At 33.9% G+C, this 19,067-nt stretch overlaps 2 protein-coding genes across 4 annotated transcripts; one reads left to right on the top strand and one right to left on the bottom strand.

The window, feature by feature from the left end:
• Nucleotides 1–1,536: 1,536 nt before the first annotated feature.
• Nucleotides 1,537–5,278, bottom strand: LOC105321241 (innexin unc-9). 2 transcript variants are annotated; one of them, XM_066075784.1, is made up of 2 exons: nucleotides 3,946–4,292; nucleotides 1,537–3,752 (listed from the first exon to the last, which is right to left on the bottom strand). In XM_066075784.1, the coding sequence occupies exons 1-2, from the start codon at nucleotides 3,984–3,986 to the stop codon at nucleotides 2,360–2,362; spliced, it is 1,434 nt and encodes a 477-aa protein (XP_065931856.1). In that variant the 5' UTR covers nucleotides 3,987–4,292; the 3' UTR covers nucleotides 1,537–2,359. The 2 variants fall into 2 exon arrangements, with proteins under 2 accessions (XP_065931856.1, XP_011417806.4); XM_011419504.4 differs by lacking the exon at nucleotides 3,946–4,292 and adding an exon at nucleotides 5,093–5,278 and having other exon boundaries at nucleotides 1,538–3,752.
• A 1,163-nt stretch (nucleotides 5,279–6,441) lies between these two features.
• On the top strand, nucleotides 6,442–17,601 carry LOC105321242 (collagen alpha-3(VI) chain). 2 transcript variants are annotated; one of them, XM_011419505.4, is made up of 18 exons: nucleotides 6,448–7,012; nucleotides 7,705–7,818; nucleotides 8,933–9,358; nucleotides 9,649–9,816; nucleotides 9,928–10,335; nucleotides 10,480–10,650; nucleotides 10,859–11,302; nucleotides 11,407–11,571; nucleotides 11,766–12,188; nucleotides 12,582–13,511; nucleotides 13,600–13,668; nucleotides 14,820–14,987; nucleotides 15,253–15,325; nucleotides 15,616–15,797; nucleotides 15,910–16,089; nucleotides 16,190–16,317; nucleotides 16,629–16,968; nucleotides 17,272–17,601. In XM_011419505.4, exons 1-18 carry the CDS (start codon nucleotides 6,979–6,981, stop codon nucleotides 17,367–17,369), a joined length of 4,521 nt encoding a protein of 1,506 aa, XP_011417807.3. In that variant the 5' UTR covers nucleotides 6,448–6,978; the 3' UTR covers nucleotides 17,370–17,601. The 2 variants fall into 2 exon arrangements, with proteins under 2 accessions (XP_065931855.1, XP_011417807.3); XM_066075783.1 differs by lacking the exon at nucleotides 17,272–17,601 and having other exon boundaries at nucleotides 6,442–7,012; nucleotides 16,190–16,341; nucleotides 16,629–16,766.
• Nucleotides 17,602–19,067: the final 1,466 nt, after the last annotated feature.

Genomic DNA, 19,067 nt, shown 5'->3' with positions numbered 1-19,067 from the left:
TCTAAGCACCATTCCCCAATTTTTGATTATGTCCAAAGAATCTTGCGTATATGATAGTAAAACGGACGTCAATGTTTATCACACAGTAGCATTCCTAAATAGCCATGATTCCTCAAGGTGATTTATAAACGTCAAAGTTGAAGGATTCATTTATCTGAGCGAAAGTTTGACGATAAGTTTTAAAAGAAGTTGCATAATGACGAGATTAATCTATATCTATGTCGATATACATGTATGTCGACTCGAGGTACGTGTAACACAAACTGTATTATCATTATTTTGATGCTATGATGAAATGCATTTGAGTCCTCTGCAGTTGAATTGTCGATGCATATTTTTCTTTGATGTTTTTTTTAAGGCGATACACCTTTAAATTTCCCAAAATTTAATAAGTCGTTATCGATAGAAGTATTTTAGGATTTCATTCAAAACCGCAATATAGAGTACGAATTTGATGACAAATGTTGTCATTCATCAAAGAACTGCTCTTAGGTGGGTCCCTACTCATCATTTTTTTTTTTTGGTTAAAGTGATGTTTTTATTTTTAAATTCATTAGTTTGACACCTTGTGTATTAAAAAATTTAAAAAGTCATATCTTAACTACTTACTTTGTCTTTTTTAACAAAAATCTCCACAACATATATACCTCTTTTTTCATAACAGGTTCCAGCCAATTTCATTTTTTTGCGATTTTAAGGAAGCCTACATGTACTTTGTTTCATGTTTTTGCGCATTCTAGTAAAGTACAGTGTAGTTATATCTTTTATGAAATTGTTTTGTTACCATTTATCAAATTGAACACGATAAATAAAGTGCAGTTAAAAATATTTAGATATTTTCAAAGAAAATTTTTCATTTTTTAAACCGATTTTTCCGTTGTTCGGTAAGGGAGCGTTACCAGTGCTTTTATGACGTTATGATAAAATTAAGCTTTGTAGGAGTATGCATGAGTAATAACATAAAAGACGTAAAATGTGTACGCTTTTGAAATTTGACACTCAGAATAATGCTATCCCCCGATATTATACTCAAAATATATAGGAAAACTTGGTGAATTTTGATATTCTAAGATGTCCCCCACAAAAACCAAGACGGTTTAATTTAGTATTTCTTACATATAAGGTAAAAAATGATACTACCACTCACATATTACAAGTTGAGGAAAATCGCTATATTCTAGTATTTTTTAAATCTGCTTCGAAGTACCTATATATGCCTATAGTAAATATACATGTACCTGTAGTTTGAAATTGCCCCTAAAAAGAACCCGATAATAGATTTCTTGAAGCTTCGCAAATATACAAGAGTTGGTTTAAATTTCCTATGGTTAAAAAATAAAGAGTTCCGAATTTGTAGTTTTGCGCAAAAAAACCCTCAAATCGGCATCATAAATATATTTTTCAACTTTTAGAAAAACTTTTAAATATATACTTTTAAACCAAACTTTTTTGTGAAAAACACACCACAATGGTTTTTTTTTTATTATTGATAAACGGATAAAAAACAAAAGATACTTTGTTTAGAAATTATACCAAATAAGAAAATAAAAATTATTAAAAAGTTTCAAATATCTTAACACATTTTCGAATGGAAACTGGTTTATTTTTTTCTTTAGAATTTTAGATTTATGCATGCATCTGTTACACTTGGAAAGGTACAAAAATATAGGGGTCAACACGCGTATTTGCTTTCTACAGTTTCTAGAATATGTATACCCCTATTTCGCTCAATCAGCTTAACATAGGCTAATTGTCATTAATTGATTTTTCTTCCAAAAACTAGTAGACGTTTTTATTTACAAGATAAAAACCGGTGATAAGACAAGTACATTTTCAGAAACCGTGTGAAAATGCAGAAATGCACCTACAAAATAAATACAATATTTTAAAGCACGGAGTACTAATGATCAAAACCTTCTAAACATGCAGAAAAATAACACATTGATCTACAACTAATGAAATATTATTAATTTAAGGTCTGTACAACAATGCTGTGCTTAATCAGTAATAATATTTGCATATTTTAAATCAAATGTATACCGGTATATCTTATAAGACATTTCATTTCAGCACATAGTCATGCAATTCGTAGAGTATCCAACTAAAACAATGTTCTAATATACATGCGCAAAGTTTCACCTCCCCCATTCCTGTCTTAGTACGTCTAGTACTGGTAGACATTAAAACTTGGCTAAATCAGTTTAAATCACCTTGGGTACGAATCAGATACTTGGCCAGTAAAGATGCTTCCCTCCCATCAAATATCCCTAACAAGTTTTATGCAATATTGACATTATCACATTGGAGCATAGTTTGGATAGTTATTGCACATAAAGTGGCGTTGTTGGAATTCGGTGCTTTAAACTAAAGTTTCCCGTGGAAATCTCCTGACCAGATCTCTTTCTGAGCAATGCGCAAGCAATCCATATCCGTTATGTATGACCGTATTTTGGAATCGAACGACGCCATTCACGTGGGGAAATTTCTTGTTATTATTTTTCTCTACTTTTGTGTCGAACTCGTCTAGTTCTCTCTCCCGAAATTTTTCCCATAATTCTCTGACAACTTCAAATACCACAACTGTATTCGTTGTTTTTGCTAACAGGCGTAAAATAAAAACACCATCTTGCTTCAAATGGTTGTAAAACCTTAGTATGGGAATTTTCATCGACTTGTCACCTCTAGAATAAATTCCATTCATTGCAAGGTATTTCTTCAAGAACGATATGTTCGTAAAAGGGGTAACAAACTTTACAAACGTAATGAAGAGGTTAAAAAGAGAACAAACAGACAGGACCACCAGCCAACACCAAAGAAACAGAAAGAACTTCTCGTTGAAGATATTGATTGGAACCACACACTGTATAGTGTATCTGTAAAATGTGAACATTCGTCTGATCTCCAAATCACAAAGCGTGACAATTGGGAACCGTGAAGTTCCAATGTAGTTTTCCTCTCCGTTAAAGAATCTCTTCACGACTTCATATCCATAGAAAGCAAAGTCATTCCCAATGAAAGAATTCAGAAACCATAGGTGACCTAATGCGTTCAGGAAGTATAGAATGCGAATACCCAATTGAAGCGCCGGAAAAAAGTTCCCGTAGTGCCTTCCTATTCCAAGATAACACAGGGTCCCAAATCGTTCCCTTATTTTTGGAAATAAACCAGCCCTATAGGATTCAGCTTTGGAGCAATATAAGTCTATATACTCTGTCAGGATCCTTACGACATCCTTTCTCCGCTCGTCACTGTATGGATCTGTGGTTATGAGGCCATACTGATACTTGAGTTCATTCAACTGCAAGACATTGGCATCCTCCAGCTGATAAGACCTCGCCAGTTCTATCAACTTTTTTAGCTTCAGTCCACTCGAGTTTGTACATTGCTTCCATATCAGTCTAGGTAGATAAAACAGCGCCGACATCAACATGCAGGCAACTGGAACATACTGGTAATACTGGATCTGCATTTCCAGTTGTCGGATGTCGTAATCACTCGGAATGGTACTGTTCCACGGAACGAAGTACATCTTCTCCACCCAGCACACGTGGGTGGCATAAATGGCCTCCTCGTCCGTGAAGGTGTTGGGACAGAAACACTTGACCGGGAATTCGAACCACTCTTCGGAGACGGAGAACATGATGTAGAAGAGCAGGAACATGTTGGTGTAGTAATAGCTCATCCGGTCCACGTAGTTGTCGTCTGTGAAGGGCCGCTTGTATACACCAGCGGGTCCAAGGACATCTTCATGGCTAAAGAATAGACAAAACCATGACTGACTTGCGTACGGAAAACAAACTTTGAATGTTTTTCTTTTCTCTCTACTAGCAGCCCTGGAAATTCTTAATTCTATCTACGTAAAATTAAATAACAGATTTTTAGCTTTTTTTCACATCCCATCCCCTTTAAAAATACCATACTAGTAGATAGCAATGAGAAACTTACATTTTGAATATTTTCCGCCTGTTTCCTTTATTGCCACCCATTTTTATATACCGTCAGTTATAACAATATTGCTATGGAAAACTTAGTTATTCCAACGAATCCAAACATTGTGACATTTTAATATGACAATGATTGAGTCCGTGAAGTTTTTTAGTCTATTGTCGTTGAGTAAATCTCAGTCTGAAAAGACCCCCATCGTTATGTGTGTGTTCGGTCACATTAACGCAGTGTCACTTTGAAAGAAGATAGAGTCAAGATTGGCTTACCGTGTATTTAGTTATCTCTCTATCGACAGGACAAAGAATAGAAAAGCCTCGGTATATCTCAAAATCGCAAGATCGGAAATAATTGATTTTTTTCTCTCTGTGACATGACCTAAATATAATTTGATCGAACAACACCATGATTTTTTAAATCAAAAGATCTAGAAAAAAATTGTTTCAAATTCAAGTTAAAATCTTTTTTGATCAATCATATTCTCTCTCTCTCTCTCTCTCTCTCTCTCTCTCTCTATATATATATATAAACAGGGCATGTAGGTTTCAGTCCTCTCAATTTCTGAAAAGCTATGAATTACAATCCATTTCCTTAAGAAATGGGGGAAGTCATACTCGGTGATTGTAAATATTTTAATTTGAAGACATCAGTCATTTATTCATGCATGTATACGTTTGGTTTTCCAAATACTTCTCTCTGAACAAAATGGGGTAACCTTTAAGAGTAGGATACTCTATATATAAGTCGATAGCCACATGGTTTAGATAGCATTCTACATGATGTATATTGTATGGTTTAAATATTTTAAAACATTTATTTTAAACAATTAAATTTAAAAAAAAGGAAATAAAATATTCGTCTTATTCAAAATTAAACGATTTATACTGTGACATGTATTACAATCATTGCTATGAATAAATAATCGAGATAAATTAATTCACTTATTTAATAACAATATTCTTTCATTTAGCCCACTGGATTTCATTATTTCAATTTGAGCAAATAATTTTAAACCATGAGAAAATACAATAAATGTAATTAAGTGGATAATTATAGTAACTTTTATTTACATAATATTGTATAAACATACATGTATTTACAAATTTTAATTCACATTATTTCACATTTACTAGTTATGTTATATACTTACTGAGTCCAAATCGCCATTGTTCCTGTGTTCTGTGTACCAAGTACCGAACCTTTAGGTTCTGCTCGTCGGAAAAATCCAAAACTCTTATCAATGTGGTGAACTTTATTGAAATGGAACAACGCATTTTTAAAGAATCCTGTCATATTTCTGTTTCACCTGTTTAAAGTCTTAAAATTAAAACATCGAGCAAGAGCGGTTTTGAACTCAATATAAATATAGACAATAACTTTTGGTATATTACAGATTAAATTACTATGTAAAATCAGGTACTGTTACTGATTTTGCGCCATACAATTTTTTTATAATGTTGATACAGTTATTGCATGTAAAAAACCCAATAACTGGTACAATCTGGAATTTACATATATTTTTAAATTGCGAAATATACAATCGATGTTTACATATATGTACATACAACATGAATTACAAAAAAATCAAAAAAAAAAAAAAAAAATCCGTGAACATACACAGTCATACATCAAAAGAAAACAAACTCTTTCTCATACCCATTGTACAAAAATTGTTATCAGAAAACTTGGTTTTGAATTATTATGAATAAAAAAAACCACAACAACATTGCCTATGATTAATTTACAATGCTCGATATCCTTTTTTTTAAAATAAAATCGTAAAAAAAATATGAAGACGATACCTAACATTTATGTTTAGAATCCATATACATACTATGTAACGTTGCTTTTTAAACACATTTTTCTGTCAACGTTATAAATCAGATTAAAATATTATCATTTGCAAGAAGACTGCAACGAGTTTCCTACAGGAGGTTGTGAATGATGCGAAGAGCGGATAGTTGTTACAATATTTCTAAATTTAGAAAATAAGAATTAGAATCTCTATAAGTTTGAATCAGTGGAGAACATTTTTCGGGTTTTCGGGAGGGAGGGGGTCAAAGGAATATTCAAGTTTGCCGGGAGGAGGAGGGGGTTCGAAGCATATGTTCGGTCATTTTACTTTTTAAATTAAATAAATTTTTATTTAAATTTTTCCGGGGGGGGGGGGGGGGGTCCGAAACCTCCCCGACACTCCTCTAGATCCGTGCATGATAAAGAAATAAATATTCCAACTACTAGTTACTCCAATATCTGTTCGAAATTATGTACCCAAGGTATGAATAAAAACTAACAAAAAACTTCATGAATATTTGCTATGCTGTGACGCAAAGGTAAACACAAAAGACGAGCACTTAACGCGGCTGCCCCGCCCAATCCTTTAATAAAATCACATTAGTACGGTGCATTGTTTATCTCTCTGCTCCCTTGCAAGTTAGAAAAAGACGAAGAAAGATAATCTTTAAATGCGACCTTCAATACTAATTGATTTACAGATTTTAACTGATAATTGCTCAATAACTCGTCTCAAAATCAAGTTTGTTTTGCTTGAAGTGATTGTGTACTAAAATTCAACAACAGTTGAATGGTATACTTTTGGTCCAAATAAAATAGTCCGTTTTTTTAATCCATTGTTAGGGGATGCATTGTGGCTTAAATACCGATTAAATTGTTTGTTTAAACATATAAATGGTATTTACTACATCTTACGGTATTTATGTATGCTGTTTTAATTTTTGGATACTAGCATAGTACTAGGTTGATACAGCTAACGATGGACTTATATCCTTAATAGTAGCAACTACCATGCGACATTCTCATTTGAGAAGCATCATTTTCAGTTTTCAGTGTTTCATTGTGAAATATGATGTTGTTTAAATGGACGAAAAAAACAAAGATGCTTTGTAGGAATATGGTCCATTATTCTTTACTAATTAAGTCACGCCGAAATGCCCCAAACATTATGGACACATCTTGAATACAAGACAATGTTGAAGATTATGGACGCATCTTGAAAATAGGACAAGGTTAAAAATTATGGATATTTATGTGTTTTTCTTCTTCGTAATTTGTAAGTATTAGGTTAAGATGTATTGATATTGATGTTCATAAATGAAAACGAAATGCACTGCAATTATAAATGCCAAAAAGATATACATGTAAGATATTTTAGATCCTTTTTATCAAAGGTATTGTATGCATACTGTTTTCCAAATAATTTATTATGAAATTTCTTAATTTAAAATAACCAAGTAATTTTCATTGCTGCTAATCAAATGTGGTATTTTTTCTTCAGTGTTCTTAATATACTAAGGTATTCAATTTTATCAGACTTTGATGACACGGTTTAGTTTTATGCCTCTGAGTCAGAAAATAAAATTAGAAATGTCATCATTTTATCTGTAAAATGTAAAAATAATATACTGAATGATTTGAACGAAATCGAATCTGTCTTTGATTATTCATATTTGAACAGAGGATTTATATTTTGAGTATCATGAGGTGATCAAATACGGTCGGCACGTGATCAAATCCAATAAAGCCGGAAAGGCTTTCTATAAAGAATTCATTCTCTGACTATCAGAACGTGATATATTCACAACACGAATAAAATCTTAAATTTCATAAACAGTATAAGTTATTTCTAATGAAATATTCTGATCCCACATTGGTTTTACACAATTTTGGAAGGGTTCTTAAAGTTTTGATCACAAAAAACTATTTTCTTTTTTGTTAAACATTTTTTTATTTCCTTGTGTCTAGTGCTGTCAACGAATCCATCCACTGCGACAACCTCAACAGGAGCGACAACCGCTGGGTCAGAAACTCTGTCATCAACATCTACGTATACGTCAGGAGGAACAACCACTACCTCAGGTTAATAAACACCTCCGTTATATTTATGATTTACAATGAACATTCGTAGTTAAAATGCTTCATTTTATAACCATATGCACATTCTCTAGAAAGTTGACCAATTATGATTTTGTAAAATCTTGATAAAAATTGATTCTGATAAATACCCATTATATTATACAGTAGTAACGTTAAGGATGACGTTTACTCAGAATGAAAAAAAATCCACTGATGATAATGAAAAACCATCTATTGTATGTTATAGACCTTTGATTGTAGTGTTGTTTCTCACTTTCGGAAAAGTAGGTCACTGACCTACTTTTTGAGTTAATGGCCATTGAATATTTTTTGAAAAATCAAGAAAAATCCCGTAAAATTTTACACTACGATTGAGATTTTCTTAATTGTTAAAATATTACAAATAATAAAACACTTTAAAAAATAAAATACAGTTTATGAATGGCAGTGGCACTAAATAAAAACAATGCATGAAGATTTCAGCAACATTTTTTAAAAATAATCTAGTCCGAATTTCCTCTATCAGTTTTCAAATCCCTACCCATTATTGATCCGATTTTACAAAAAATTGAATGATAATAATACGAAAACATTTATAGTATTGAACTACTTATATTGACCTTATTCTGTTGGCAAAAAATTTATATGAAGTCAATGATCAAAATTTTGAGATTTGGTGTCTTTTATCGTTTTTAAGTATTTTTCAATATTCGTGAAAGTCGTGTCATAAGATTATTTTAATGAATAAGTGAGGTTAAAACTAACAGAAAATATGCAAAATGATATATACTAAAATATAAAATCTTAACTTTCAATATTAGAGTACTACCAAAACAAAATGAGCGGAAAACAAAATATGCAAAATTTAATCCGAATTTCCTCTGTTTCGTTAAAAGTCTATTTTTGTTTGAGCGTAATTTCATAATATAGTAAAAATATCGATTTTTTTGTCAATAATAATTCATTTCATAAATACTTTTTGTGGTTAGAACAAATTTTACTCATTAAATTGAATTTTATAATAATCCGAATTTGAGAACTCAAACCCTGAGAAAACAACACCCTTAATACATTTAATTTTGAAAAATAACAAATATCAAAATGTTTTTTCTTACAGCGAGTTGTAAAATTGACATTGTATACGTAATTGAGAGGTGCTACTACACACGGTCCGCAATAAACGATATCAATGGTTTCTTTGCTGACCTCACAGAGGAACTCAGAAATAATGGTGCAGGGGTGGATCTCAAAGTGGCCTACCTCATATACGACTCCAATATAGACTACGAAAAACCTTTCATCAGCAATCTAACACAAGTAAAACTAGAACTGGAAGCAATACCAATATCGTATTCGTCTTCTTATTACGCCAAGATGGCACTGGAGTACGCGTATTTTGAGTTTGTGAAAATTAAGAACGGTAAACGACTGGAAGAACACACTTACTACGTCCTGCTGAGCGCCTACAAGAGTTCCAGTTATCCAGCGGCCGGCATCGGTACAACCATCAGAACGTTCAACAAAAACAAAATGTTCGCTGTCGGTAATAGTTATCTTCTCTATACAGAAATCCATGTCATTTTCCTATGACTCATATATGCATATGTGTATATGCTGGGCTCTCACTGTCAACCTTTCCACTGAAATTACAACTATTTTAATACCATGTTTTCAAATGTATTGAAATGCATGAAAGTTAAGATATTCTGTAAAGTACTATCAACAGCTTAATAGATAAGCTGAAATGAAATTCAGCCATAGGAAAACCGTTTCCCGAATAATACGAATCAACATGTAATCTGGTCAGTGTATTTTTGTTTTTCTGAATTTCAGGATGGTTGCCATCAACTGCCTTGGAGAGCGATCTACTAACTGCTGTAGGAGACAGTAGCCATTACTTTGCTATTAATAGCATCGCGTCTGACTTAGTTCATGCCAGACAAAGTCTTTTACAAAAACTCTTGACGTGTCCAACCGCCGTAGACACACCTATATTACCGAGTAAGACATTTAAAAAATATTGTTTTTAAGCATACTGACATGTAGATTTTTACTTATCATGCATTTCTCCTCACTGCTTTATTTTCATTCATGTTTGGTTCTCATCAACAGATTGTAAGCTGGATGTTGCGTTCATAGTAGAGAACTCCTACTACACGGATACAAAATACACATCGACATTCATGTCTGAAATTATGAACGGGATTGACTTTTCCTCCGGGAACATACAAGTAGCAGTTGTTACTTACACATCGACTGCAGTGACTCTGTTTAACTTAAATATGTATAATTCTTCAGACGAGTTACGTCAAGCTATCGAGGCAATGCCATCGACCTCTTCTTATTCTCGGTCTCTTAACGTTGGTTTAGAGCATGCGCGAGACAATATTTTTACTTCCGCTAATGGTGATAGAGCAGATGCTTGGAATTACTATATATTCACTGGAACAGGATCGTCTAATACGGACTCCATTGGAAGAGAAATACGGTCATCTGGCAATGCCTACCTCTTTGCTCTTGGTAATGGCCTCAACATTTCATTAAAAAATTGGCTTGAATAACGACACTTACCGCCCTCTTTGCAGTTTATAAAATGTTTAAATTTTCTTCAATTTGTCAAAATTGATGAGTATGAAAGGCTCACCAACATCAAATATATTATAGATATTGGAAGTTCTTATGCAACTGAATGGAAAGCCACGATTGACGACTGTGGGGATGAATCAAGATATATCTACGTGTCTGGGGATGAAAACCTGTACACCATCAGAAGCAATGTTACCTCAATGATGACAACATGTCCACAACTATCAAACAACACCAACTCAATACCAAGTACGTAAATTAAGACATACGTGTTTTCTCTTTTAGGTATTCTCTTACCCAACAACTTTTTTATTTGCAAGTACAATATGCATGTATTTTTATTCTTTTCAAAATCAAGTTTTGTTATAGTTTCAGATATAGGACTTAACCTGACAAATAGTAGCATGAAAATCTTTAGATATTTTGCTATAAATAATCTTTTTTATCATAATTTCAGTATCTCCATCATGCAAGATAGACCTCGTTTTTATCTTGGATGATACAACATCCATATCGATTGCCGAATTCGATGACCAACTGAATTTTTTCATAAATTTTATGAAAAACATAGAACTTTCTGACGATGGGATAAGGGTTGCCCTGGTGACGTATGGGAATAACGGGTTCATGGTATTTTCATTGGCGCAATATAACACTTCAGCAGAAGTGCAAACCGCCATTGCAAATATTGCCCGAAGCAACTCCGCCTACAGCCGTTCATACAGATATGCAGATCGCGCGATAGAGTACGCTTCAGAAGTCGTTTTCTTGGAAGAAAATGGAGACCGAGTGGATGCTATAGATGTTTACATTTTGTTGACACATGGCTACGATTACGGTACTGTGGAAGATTATGTCCCCGTTCTGACGTTAGACCCAAACAACAAAGTCTTTATAATAGGTCAGTAAATGCTGTTGTCAAATGTTCATACGAGGAACCATATAAGAGCTTTATTGTTGAATGCTCTTTCATCAAACCTCATCAAGCGCATACTTTTTTAACAGTTGTAGCATATTCTTCCTATGCTGTTTATCAGACAGCGGTTGGTCCCAGTAATCTATTCATCTGGCCGGATTTCTCTAGCTTGACATGTAATAGACAGAATTTTTTGACGAACTTTACACAATGTGCAACAACATCGCCCTTACCAGTTAACATTACCACGCCAGGTTTGTATGGAGTATTAACACGAGACAATACCATGTAAATACACAATCTGAAGTTTTCTACCCGCTGAAGTTGTCGAAGAAAAAATAAAATATTTGTATTAACTGCGAGTTGTTTAAAGACAATTGAGCTTGACAATATGTATATAAATATTTTATGCACAAGGTGTAGTTTAAACACTTACCAATTTTTTAAGATTGTAAACTGGATATTGTCTTCATTCTGGAGCAAACGTCCTCTTCCAAAGATGAAAAATTCCTGCACCTTAAGTACTTCTTCGCTGACTTGGCCTCACAAATTAACGTCTCACCAACCACCGTTAGAATTGCAGCCATTACCTTCAACAACAACCAACAGACAGTGTTCAATCTTAATACCTACTCTACTTCCGCTGAAGTCGCTTATGCCATTAAGAAAATTCCAGACGAAGACTCGATTTCATATAATTACGTTGATGACGCTCTGGCGTACGCCGCTTCCGACATTTTTACTGTTGCAAACGGAGACAGGGCTGATGCCGACAATTTCTACGTGTTTTCTATTGACAGCAGTCGATCAGGTACCGCCACAGAAGGAGAACTTATACGCCGAAACGTTACCAACCACATATTCGCTGTAGGTATGTCAAACTTTATACATGTAACTCTATCTATAGCTATACTTCTGTAAATTTATACATTATAGCAAATGCTAATGTTTAATTTCTCAGATACTTCATGTATATCTATTCAACACTAAACCTCTTGCCGCAACCTGATTTTTTGCTCATAGTTTTAAGCTTCTTTTAAATAAATGTTTGGTTGTTTTTTTATAAAATTTAACCGAAAACTGATATAATTATTTTCTTAATTTAATGTATTTTTGTGCGTTTAATCAAACACATAAATAAAATATTGCAATCTAAATATATCTTATATGTTTGTTCGATCTCTAAATCCTGCATGTTTGTTTGACCTCTAAGTCAGAAGGGTATAAACGTATTGTCAAAGTAATGTTCTGTTTTTCTGCTTAGACATTGCCAGTGGTTATCCTACAGAGTGGAAGAACACAGTTGGCGACGAACAGAAGTATTTTTATGTGTCTTCTTACTCGGCATTGTCAGCTGTTCAATCAGAGGTTCTAGCAGCCATAACAACGTGTCAGATCTACACAACAACAACACAACCTACGACAACAACGACAGCAGAAGTTACAACTCAACCTACGACAACCCAGCCTACGACAACGACCGACCAATTAACAACGACATACAAACCCACAACAGCAACAGCCCAAACTACGACAACAACGATGGCAGAAATCGCAACGACAACAACCCAACCTACGACAACAACTCCAGACCAACTAACGACAACGTCGTCTCATTCTACGATAAATCAAGATCAACTTAAGACAACAACAACAGACTTACTAATGACGACGACATCTCAGCCTACAACAACTACAGACCAACCTACAACAACTACAGACCAACCTACAACAACTACAGACCAACCTACAACAACTACAGATCAATTTACAACAACGACAGCTCAGCAAATGACAACAACAACAACCGAACCTACAACAACAACGACTGACAAATATACGACATCAACAATAACAACCCTACATTCGACAACTTCGCCAGTGCAACTTACGACAACAACTTCTGTAACATCCCCGGTGTCAGTGCCAGTCACATCGCAAACTGTTTTAGCAACGACACAAGTAGATAATACCACAACTCAACCATTGACAACCGCAACACTCACTACCAGTACAGCATCAAATTCTCAAACTACTACATCACAAAGTTCCACATCCTACACAACGATAACTTCACAACAACCGAATACCACAACAGAATCAACAGGGACTACAATGAGCTCTTCTTCAGCATGGACAACAACAACAACAACAACAACGATCCCTACAACGACGACAGAGCAACCAATAGCAGGTAGGACCCTGAACATGGAAATAACTTATTGTCTTTATGTGAAATTTGCTTTATTATTTTTATATTTTTAAATCTCAATTGATCACAGGATGCGGAACCGAATCAAAATTCTATCCTGATTACAGCTCTATAATATCAAATGTAGACAACGATATAGGTAAGATATGCAAATTCTTAACTGAAAGACGAGTAAGGTTCTCTTAGAATAACTTTTGGTGTTTGCCATTACCCTTTTATACTAGTAATCTCTAGAGTTTCTAAACTCTTGATACAAATATCAGAACATAATTTCAACCGGGTGTAGCATTATATAAATAGTGCTTGTTTGGGAGTTGAAATTGACACCCTGAGGAAACTATTGTCAACCGACGCGAAGCGGAGGTTGACAATGGTTTTCGAGGGGTGTCAATTTCAACTGTTATCCTCCCAAACAGGCACTATTTATTTTATTATACTGAATGACTTAATTTTATAGATTTTTTAAATTGCTTTTATATAGAAATGGCGTGAATTCTACGGCGAACCGTACGCGCATAATTTACGCGCATGTAACAATATGTAGTGTTACCCGTTGCCAAGTGTGTTGCTAGCGCTAAGGGTAATAAAACGGATTGTCAACTGCGTCTAAACCAATCAGATTTCAGTATTTAACATGAAAGTATGATAATATATAAATAGTGCCTGTTTAGGAGGGTAAGAGTTGAAATTGACAACCCGATAAAACCATTGTCAACAATGGTTTTCGAGGGGTGTTAATTTCAAATCTTACCCTCCAAAACAGGCACTATTTACTTTATTATACTGAGTGTCTTAATTTCAAAGAAAACTTTACTGCTTTTTAATTGGAGTGACGTGAATTCTTAGCGAACCGTACGCGCATGATATACGCGCATGTAACAATTCGTTGTGTTATCCGTTGCCAAGTGTTTTGCTAACGCTGAGTGTAATAGAACGGATTATCAACTGCGTCTTAACCAATCAGATTTCAGTATTTACAATGAAAGTATGATAATGAAATATATCTTATTAAGGATTCTACTAAAGTTTACTGTTATTTGATTTACCAGACTAAAATACATAAATGTTGCTATATATTTTTGTTAAAATATGAATATTTTGATACCTTTTTTACACATCATATTACAAGTGAAGGATAACAAGTTCAAGTTCAAGTTTTATAATGCAAGCTATCCCTGAAAACTATATGAAAAAATGATAATTCACCATTTTAACGTTAAGTGTTTGAGTCATTTTTATATGGGAATGAAATTTGTTAAGTGCAGAATACACGAATACATAAATTTGCAGGTAGAATGTACCTATTAAACGACAGTGACACTGCAGTGTCGTGTTGTGGACGGATATCGGAGTGGGAGGTGGATCATCACACTTCCGGTTTTGTGGAGTTCATGGTTTGGCGTCCCATTATTGGCGGAAAATATAAACTTGTTGGAATGAACTCATTTTTATTAAACGGTTGGCATTAACTTATAAAATAATTTGATTATACATTTTTTCTCATAAAATAAAAAAAGAACCATAAAGTTCAAAATTATACATTTTTTGAAAAATCCATGGAAGAAGACCTGTTACTTTTGTTTTACATTTGATTTATGCTGCTTGGATCTAGCTTTTATAATGTTGCTTGCACGAGTAATTCAGCTTTTCGACCTCTTATTTTAAGGGATTGGTTTGCGGGAGTTGGGTGGTCCAGATTTTTAAATATTATCATTAATTACAGACGCCGGGACCACTAATGTAACTGTTTTGCAGGAGGAGAGAATAGCTGTCTTACCCGGAGACGTCATAGGATGGTAACATTTCTTTTTCTTAGTTCATTGATTTTAACGTTTTAATGTATTGTTTATCTTAAAAGTTAAAAGGTTGACAATGCATATACTTTTACATGAACGAGTTCTCGTGAACTTTATTTTTATAATTAGTGATCGAAAAATGGACATTTTTTGTTTATTTATGAAAGTAAAAGATTTAAAAGATAAGAAACCTGGAAGGTGGTTAGAATTGAGTGGAGATGAAAATGTATCGGTATTTGTGATAAACTGTTTGAACGGTGCAATAATTGCAATCTTACATTTGGATTAAGGCGATGTGCAGAGGAGAATTTGATAATGTTCAAGGACTGTTCAAGTCTTCAAGGCTGTCCAACGCATACAGGGAAGACTGTATCTCCCAGGAATCTAGTCCCGGGGACAGAGTTCAATTGGACGGCGGACTCTGCAGTTATCTCAGGAGCATTCTACGTAGTCAAATTTACGCTTGAGAACAGTAAGGATGCATTTTACTTAACTTTCTTATTTGCATTTATGTAAGATTCTTAACTCGAAAGCTTATTCCAAATTTGATCTTGATTCTTTAAATTTGATTTCATACTATAAAGATACAGCCAATTACTTTCCATCATACAACATTAGTGTTAAGGATCACATCAAGATAGGAGGATATGTGGCGAATCTCGGTTTGAAAGGTGTGGATTACATGGAAAGCATTACCTACCAAATCCTACCAGATCCACTTGATGTCAATGATACGTGGAAATATTTCTCCGTGAACTCTGAAGGTAGAACTGTTGTGGCAGAGAGAGAGAGAGAGAGAGAGAGAGAGAGAGAGAGAGAGAGATATTTATTTGTCCCATTTCAACCAAATTGTTGTATTTTAAGGAATATTGAGAACAACTCGGCGTTTACTGCCGTCCAGATATTTGGACATTTACCGCATGATTGTGACAGCTGACGACTCTTGTGGGAACACAGCCTCTGTATCACTGGACATTTCTGCTCAGAATTGGGTATAATGCTTTCTATCTATAAAGGTAGTGTTACAGGCCTTAATTATAAGATACACGATAAATAAGGATCGATAGTCGTGGCCATTAAAAGGAAATATCTATTTGTATAAAGATATTGGAAATGTTTTATATTTTTTTCTAAATTACTTGTATGACTAAACAAATAATGTCGAAAATGTTAAGGTGTATTTAATTCGTTGACAATCCTTAATACCAAGAAACCTTAACTAACACAGGGCATATTTACAAATCTATCATTTTTTATTTTCTCTAATTAACAATACTAATTTTGGGGATTCTTGATATTTTAGCCACCGTTTATTCAATCTCTTCCTAACTCTATCGCCATCAAAGAGGACACGCCCCCAAATGAAGTCATCTACACCACTGAGGTCAACGATCTCTATGGTGATCCAGTGTGCTGCACCTTGTCTCACACTCACCCACAGACCTTCAACTTCAACGTCACCAATGACCCTCCAGGGTCAAGCCTCTATCACGTTGTAACCACTCGCACAGCAAGATTCAGATATGAGGATTTCAACTCCTATATGATTTACATGTGTTGTGATGATACCCAGAATCGAGCGGAGGGGGTGCTGATAGTCAATATAAAGAAACCCGTGGTCACAACACCTTATACACCTCCTAGTAAGTAAATTATTCTTGTCACACAGTCATTTCCATGACCCTTTAATACAAACGTACAGTTTGGTTTTATCTTTATTTTTTGAGCATAGATATTTGTAGATTTAGTTGTTGAGTGGATTCATGAAAATACATGTCAGTTGTATGGACAGACCCAATATTCATTAATCTACGTATCTCAGAAATTTGTTTGTTTGACAAAATCAACAAATAATAATTATCACAAGTATAGATGAAAGCAAATAATATAATTATATATGATTTAGGAATTGGTAATGAATACCTATTTTGTTCTATCTGCTTCAGAGTGGTTCTTTACTTCCATAGCTGTCGGTATGATACCAATCACCATTATAACCACCATAGGATGTGGTCTCTTGTGGCTGACAATGTTTGCCACTTAGTGAGGTTTATACTTCTTCTGGGTGATAAGCCTGTGCTTCTGTATTGCCAGAATTTGTGTTTATTGCCCCAATTTATGGAAAAAAATAACGTTTAAGAACCGAAAGATTTGGTTCATTGACTTAAAGGATCCTTATAAGTTTGTGCCACACTTGTACGCTTTGGATTAACATGTTTTTGCATTCAATATTGACAACTTTGTCTTACACACCATACAAATTTAACTTATATATCAACATGATACTGTTATTTTAATAATAAAAAACATAATAATAAATTCCAAACTTTTTTGTCTATAAACTTCTTATTTGCAGGAAGAAATGAAATTTATTCATAGTGAATAAGTTGACGGTAAAAAGAATGTTACAGTTCAAAAAACTTGATAGTTAATTGTAAGTAAAGAAACATTTAATTAAATTTATGTTATGTTTATAATGGTAGATGGTCGTGGTTAAACTGCATTGCATAATAAATATTTGACTAGGAATAAGGACAATTAAAAATATGGATACATTTTACATGGATAAGAGATTTCAGAATCTGGGGAGATACGTATACTGTAAAAGTTGTTATTTACGCGTGAGGAAAATTTACACTAGTTACACGGTAAGCTTTAAATTGCGAAAAATACCATCGCGCGTTAAAGTAAAAAAAAAACCAAACTTTAGAGCGGTTAACCACGTATCCGCGTATTTAATACCCACTCGTACTGTTTGATCAATCAAAACGCGTTCTTAAAGGGACCTAGACACGATTTGAGATGAAAATTTTAAAATAATTTTTCTGTATCAAATGTTTGATGTGTGTGTTTTGAATAATTCACCAAAATTTCAATGCTAGAAATCAAGTTACGAGCGAGATACAGAGGAAAGAAGTCAGTGTTCTGTAAACAAAGCTTGAGTCTTATATTTGTTTACAAATAATGAAAAGTAAATAAATTATAATTTTTTTGATAAAATAACTTAAGGCAACAAGATAAACTGATTTAATTTGTTCTTAAATACTTTTATCAACAACAAAAAGTAACATTAGAGTGAAACTTATGCCAATACAATGCATATGTAAACAACAACAAGACTCGAGCTTTGTCTACAGAACAAAGAGTTTAAACCTCTGTAACTTGCTTGTAACTCTATATTTGACTTTCAAATATTGACAAAGCATTAAAACATCCATATTAACCATTTAAGACAACAAAAATGAAATAATAAGTTTTGAAAATTTTGAGCTCAAATCGTGTCCAGGTCCCTTTAACCACCACCGTAAATAACCACTTTTACGGTACTGTTTCCACATCTGATGAAGTGGTTATCCTGTAAGACTGATGAAATAATACACAATCTTTTAATTAATGTGAAACCATGATAAAAGTCAAAATGGAATAGATCGACATTTATCCCATCCTTGTTCTTTGTTAATCCCCACCGCAACCGATCTGACACGGCCGAGGTTAAGGGAAAATGGGTCTCGTGGGGATTAGTCCATGTATTTGGTCATTTGTATCGTGCTGGTTTATGAAAAGATTTTGTAACAGAATGATCACCGCGTACACGTATTTGTGAAGCAGCAGTATATAAGGACATTCTTCACGTAAAGTGACCAGTCTCATCTACAAGATCAACCACTCCGTTCAGCCATGAAGGTCCTCTTTGTTCTCGCAGTTGTTATTGTTGCTGGTAAGTTTAAAACAACATGTATTG

Source organism: Magallana gigas, chromosome 2 (genome assembly GCF_963853765.1).
Source record: "Magallana gigas chromosome 2, xbMagGiga1.1, whole genome shotgun sequence".
NCBI classification, from domain to species: domain Eukaryota; kingdom Metazoa; phylum Mollusca; class Bivalvia; order Ostreida; family Ostreidae; genus Magallana; species Magallana gigas.
The sequence above is the reverse complement of the archived record's forward strand: the minus strand, read 5'-3'. Positions and strand labels throughout refer to the sequence as shown.

What these genes read in the sequence shown, in the direction of transcription:
- LOC105321241 (XM_011419504.4), bottom strand. Translation starts at nt 5,235, where the DNA reads ATGACAGGATTCTTTAAAAATGCGTTGTTCCATTTCAATAAAGTTCAC. An exon ending in ACAATGGCGATTTGGACTCA is followed by an intron (nt 3,753 to 5,092) that starts GTAAGTATATAA and finishes TCTATTCTTTAG; the next exon opens with CCATGAAGATGTCCTTGGAC.
- LOC105321242 (XM_011419505.4), top strand. Translation starts at nt 6,979, where the DNA reads ATGGATATTTATGTGTTTTTCTTCTTCGTAATTT. An exon ending in GAACTCATTTTTATTAAACG is followed by an intron (nt 14,988 to 15,252) that starts GTTGGCATTAAC and finishes CATTAATTACAG; the next exon opens with ACGCCGGGACCACTAATGTA. An exon ending in ACATTTCTGCTCAGAATTGG is followed by an intron (nt 16,318 to 16,628) that starts GTATAATGCTTT and finishes TTGATATTTTAG; the next exon opens with CCACCGTTTATTCAATCTCT.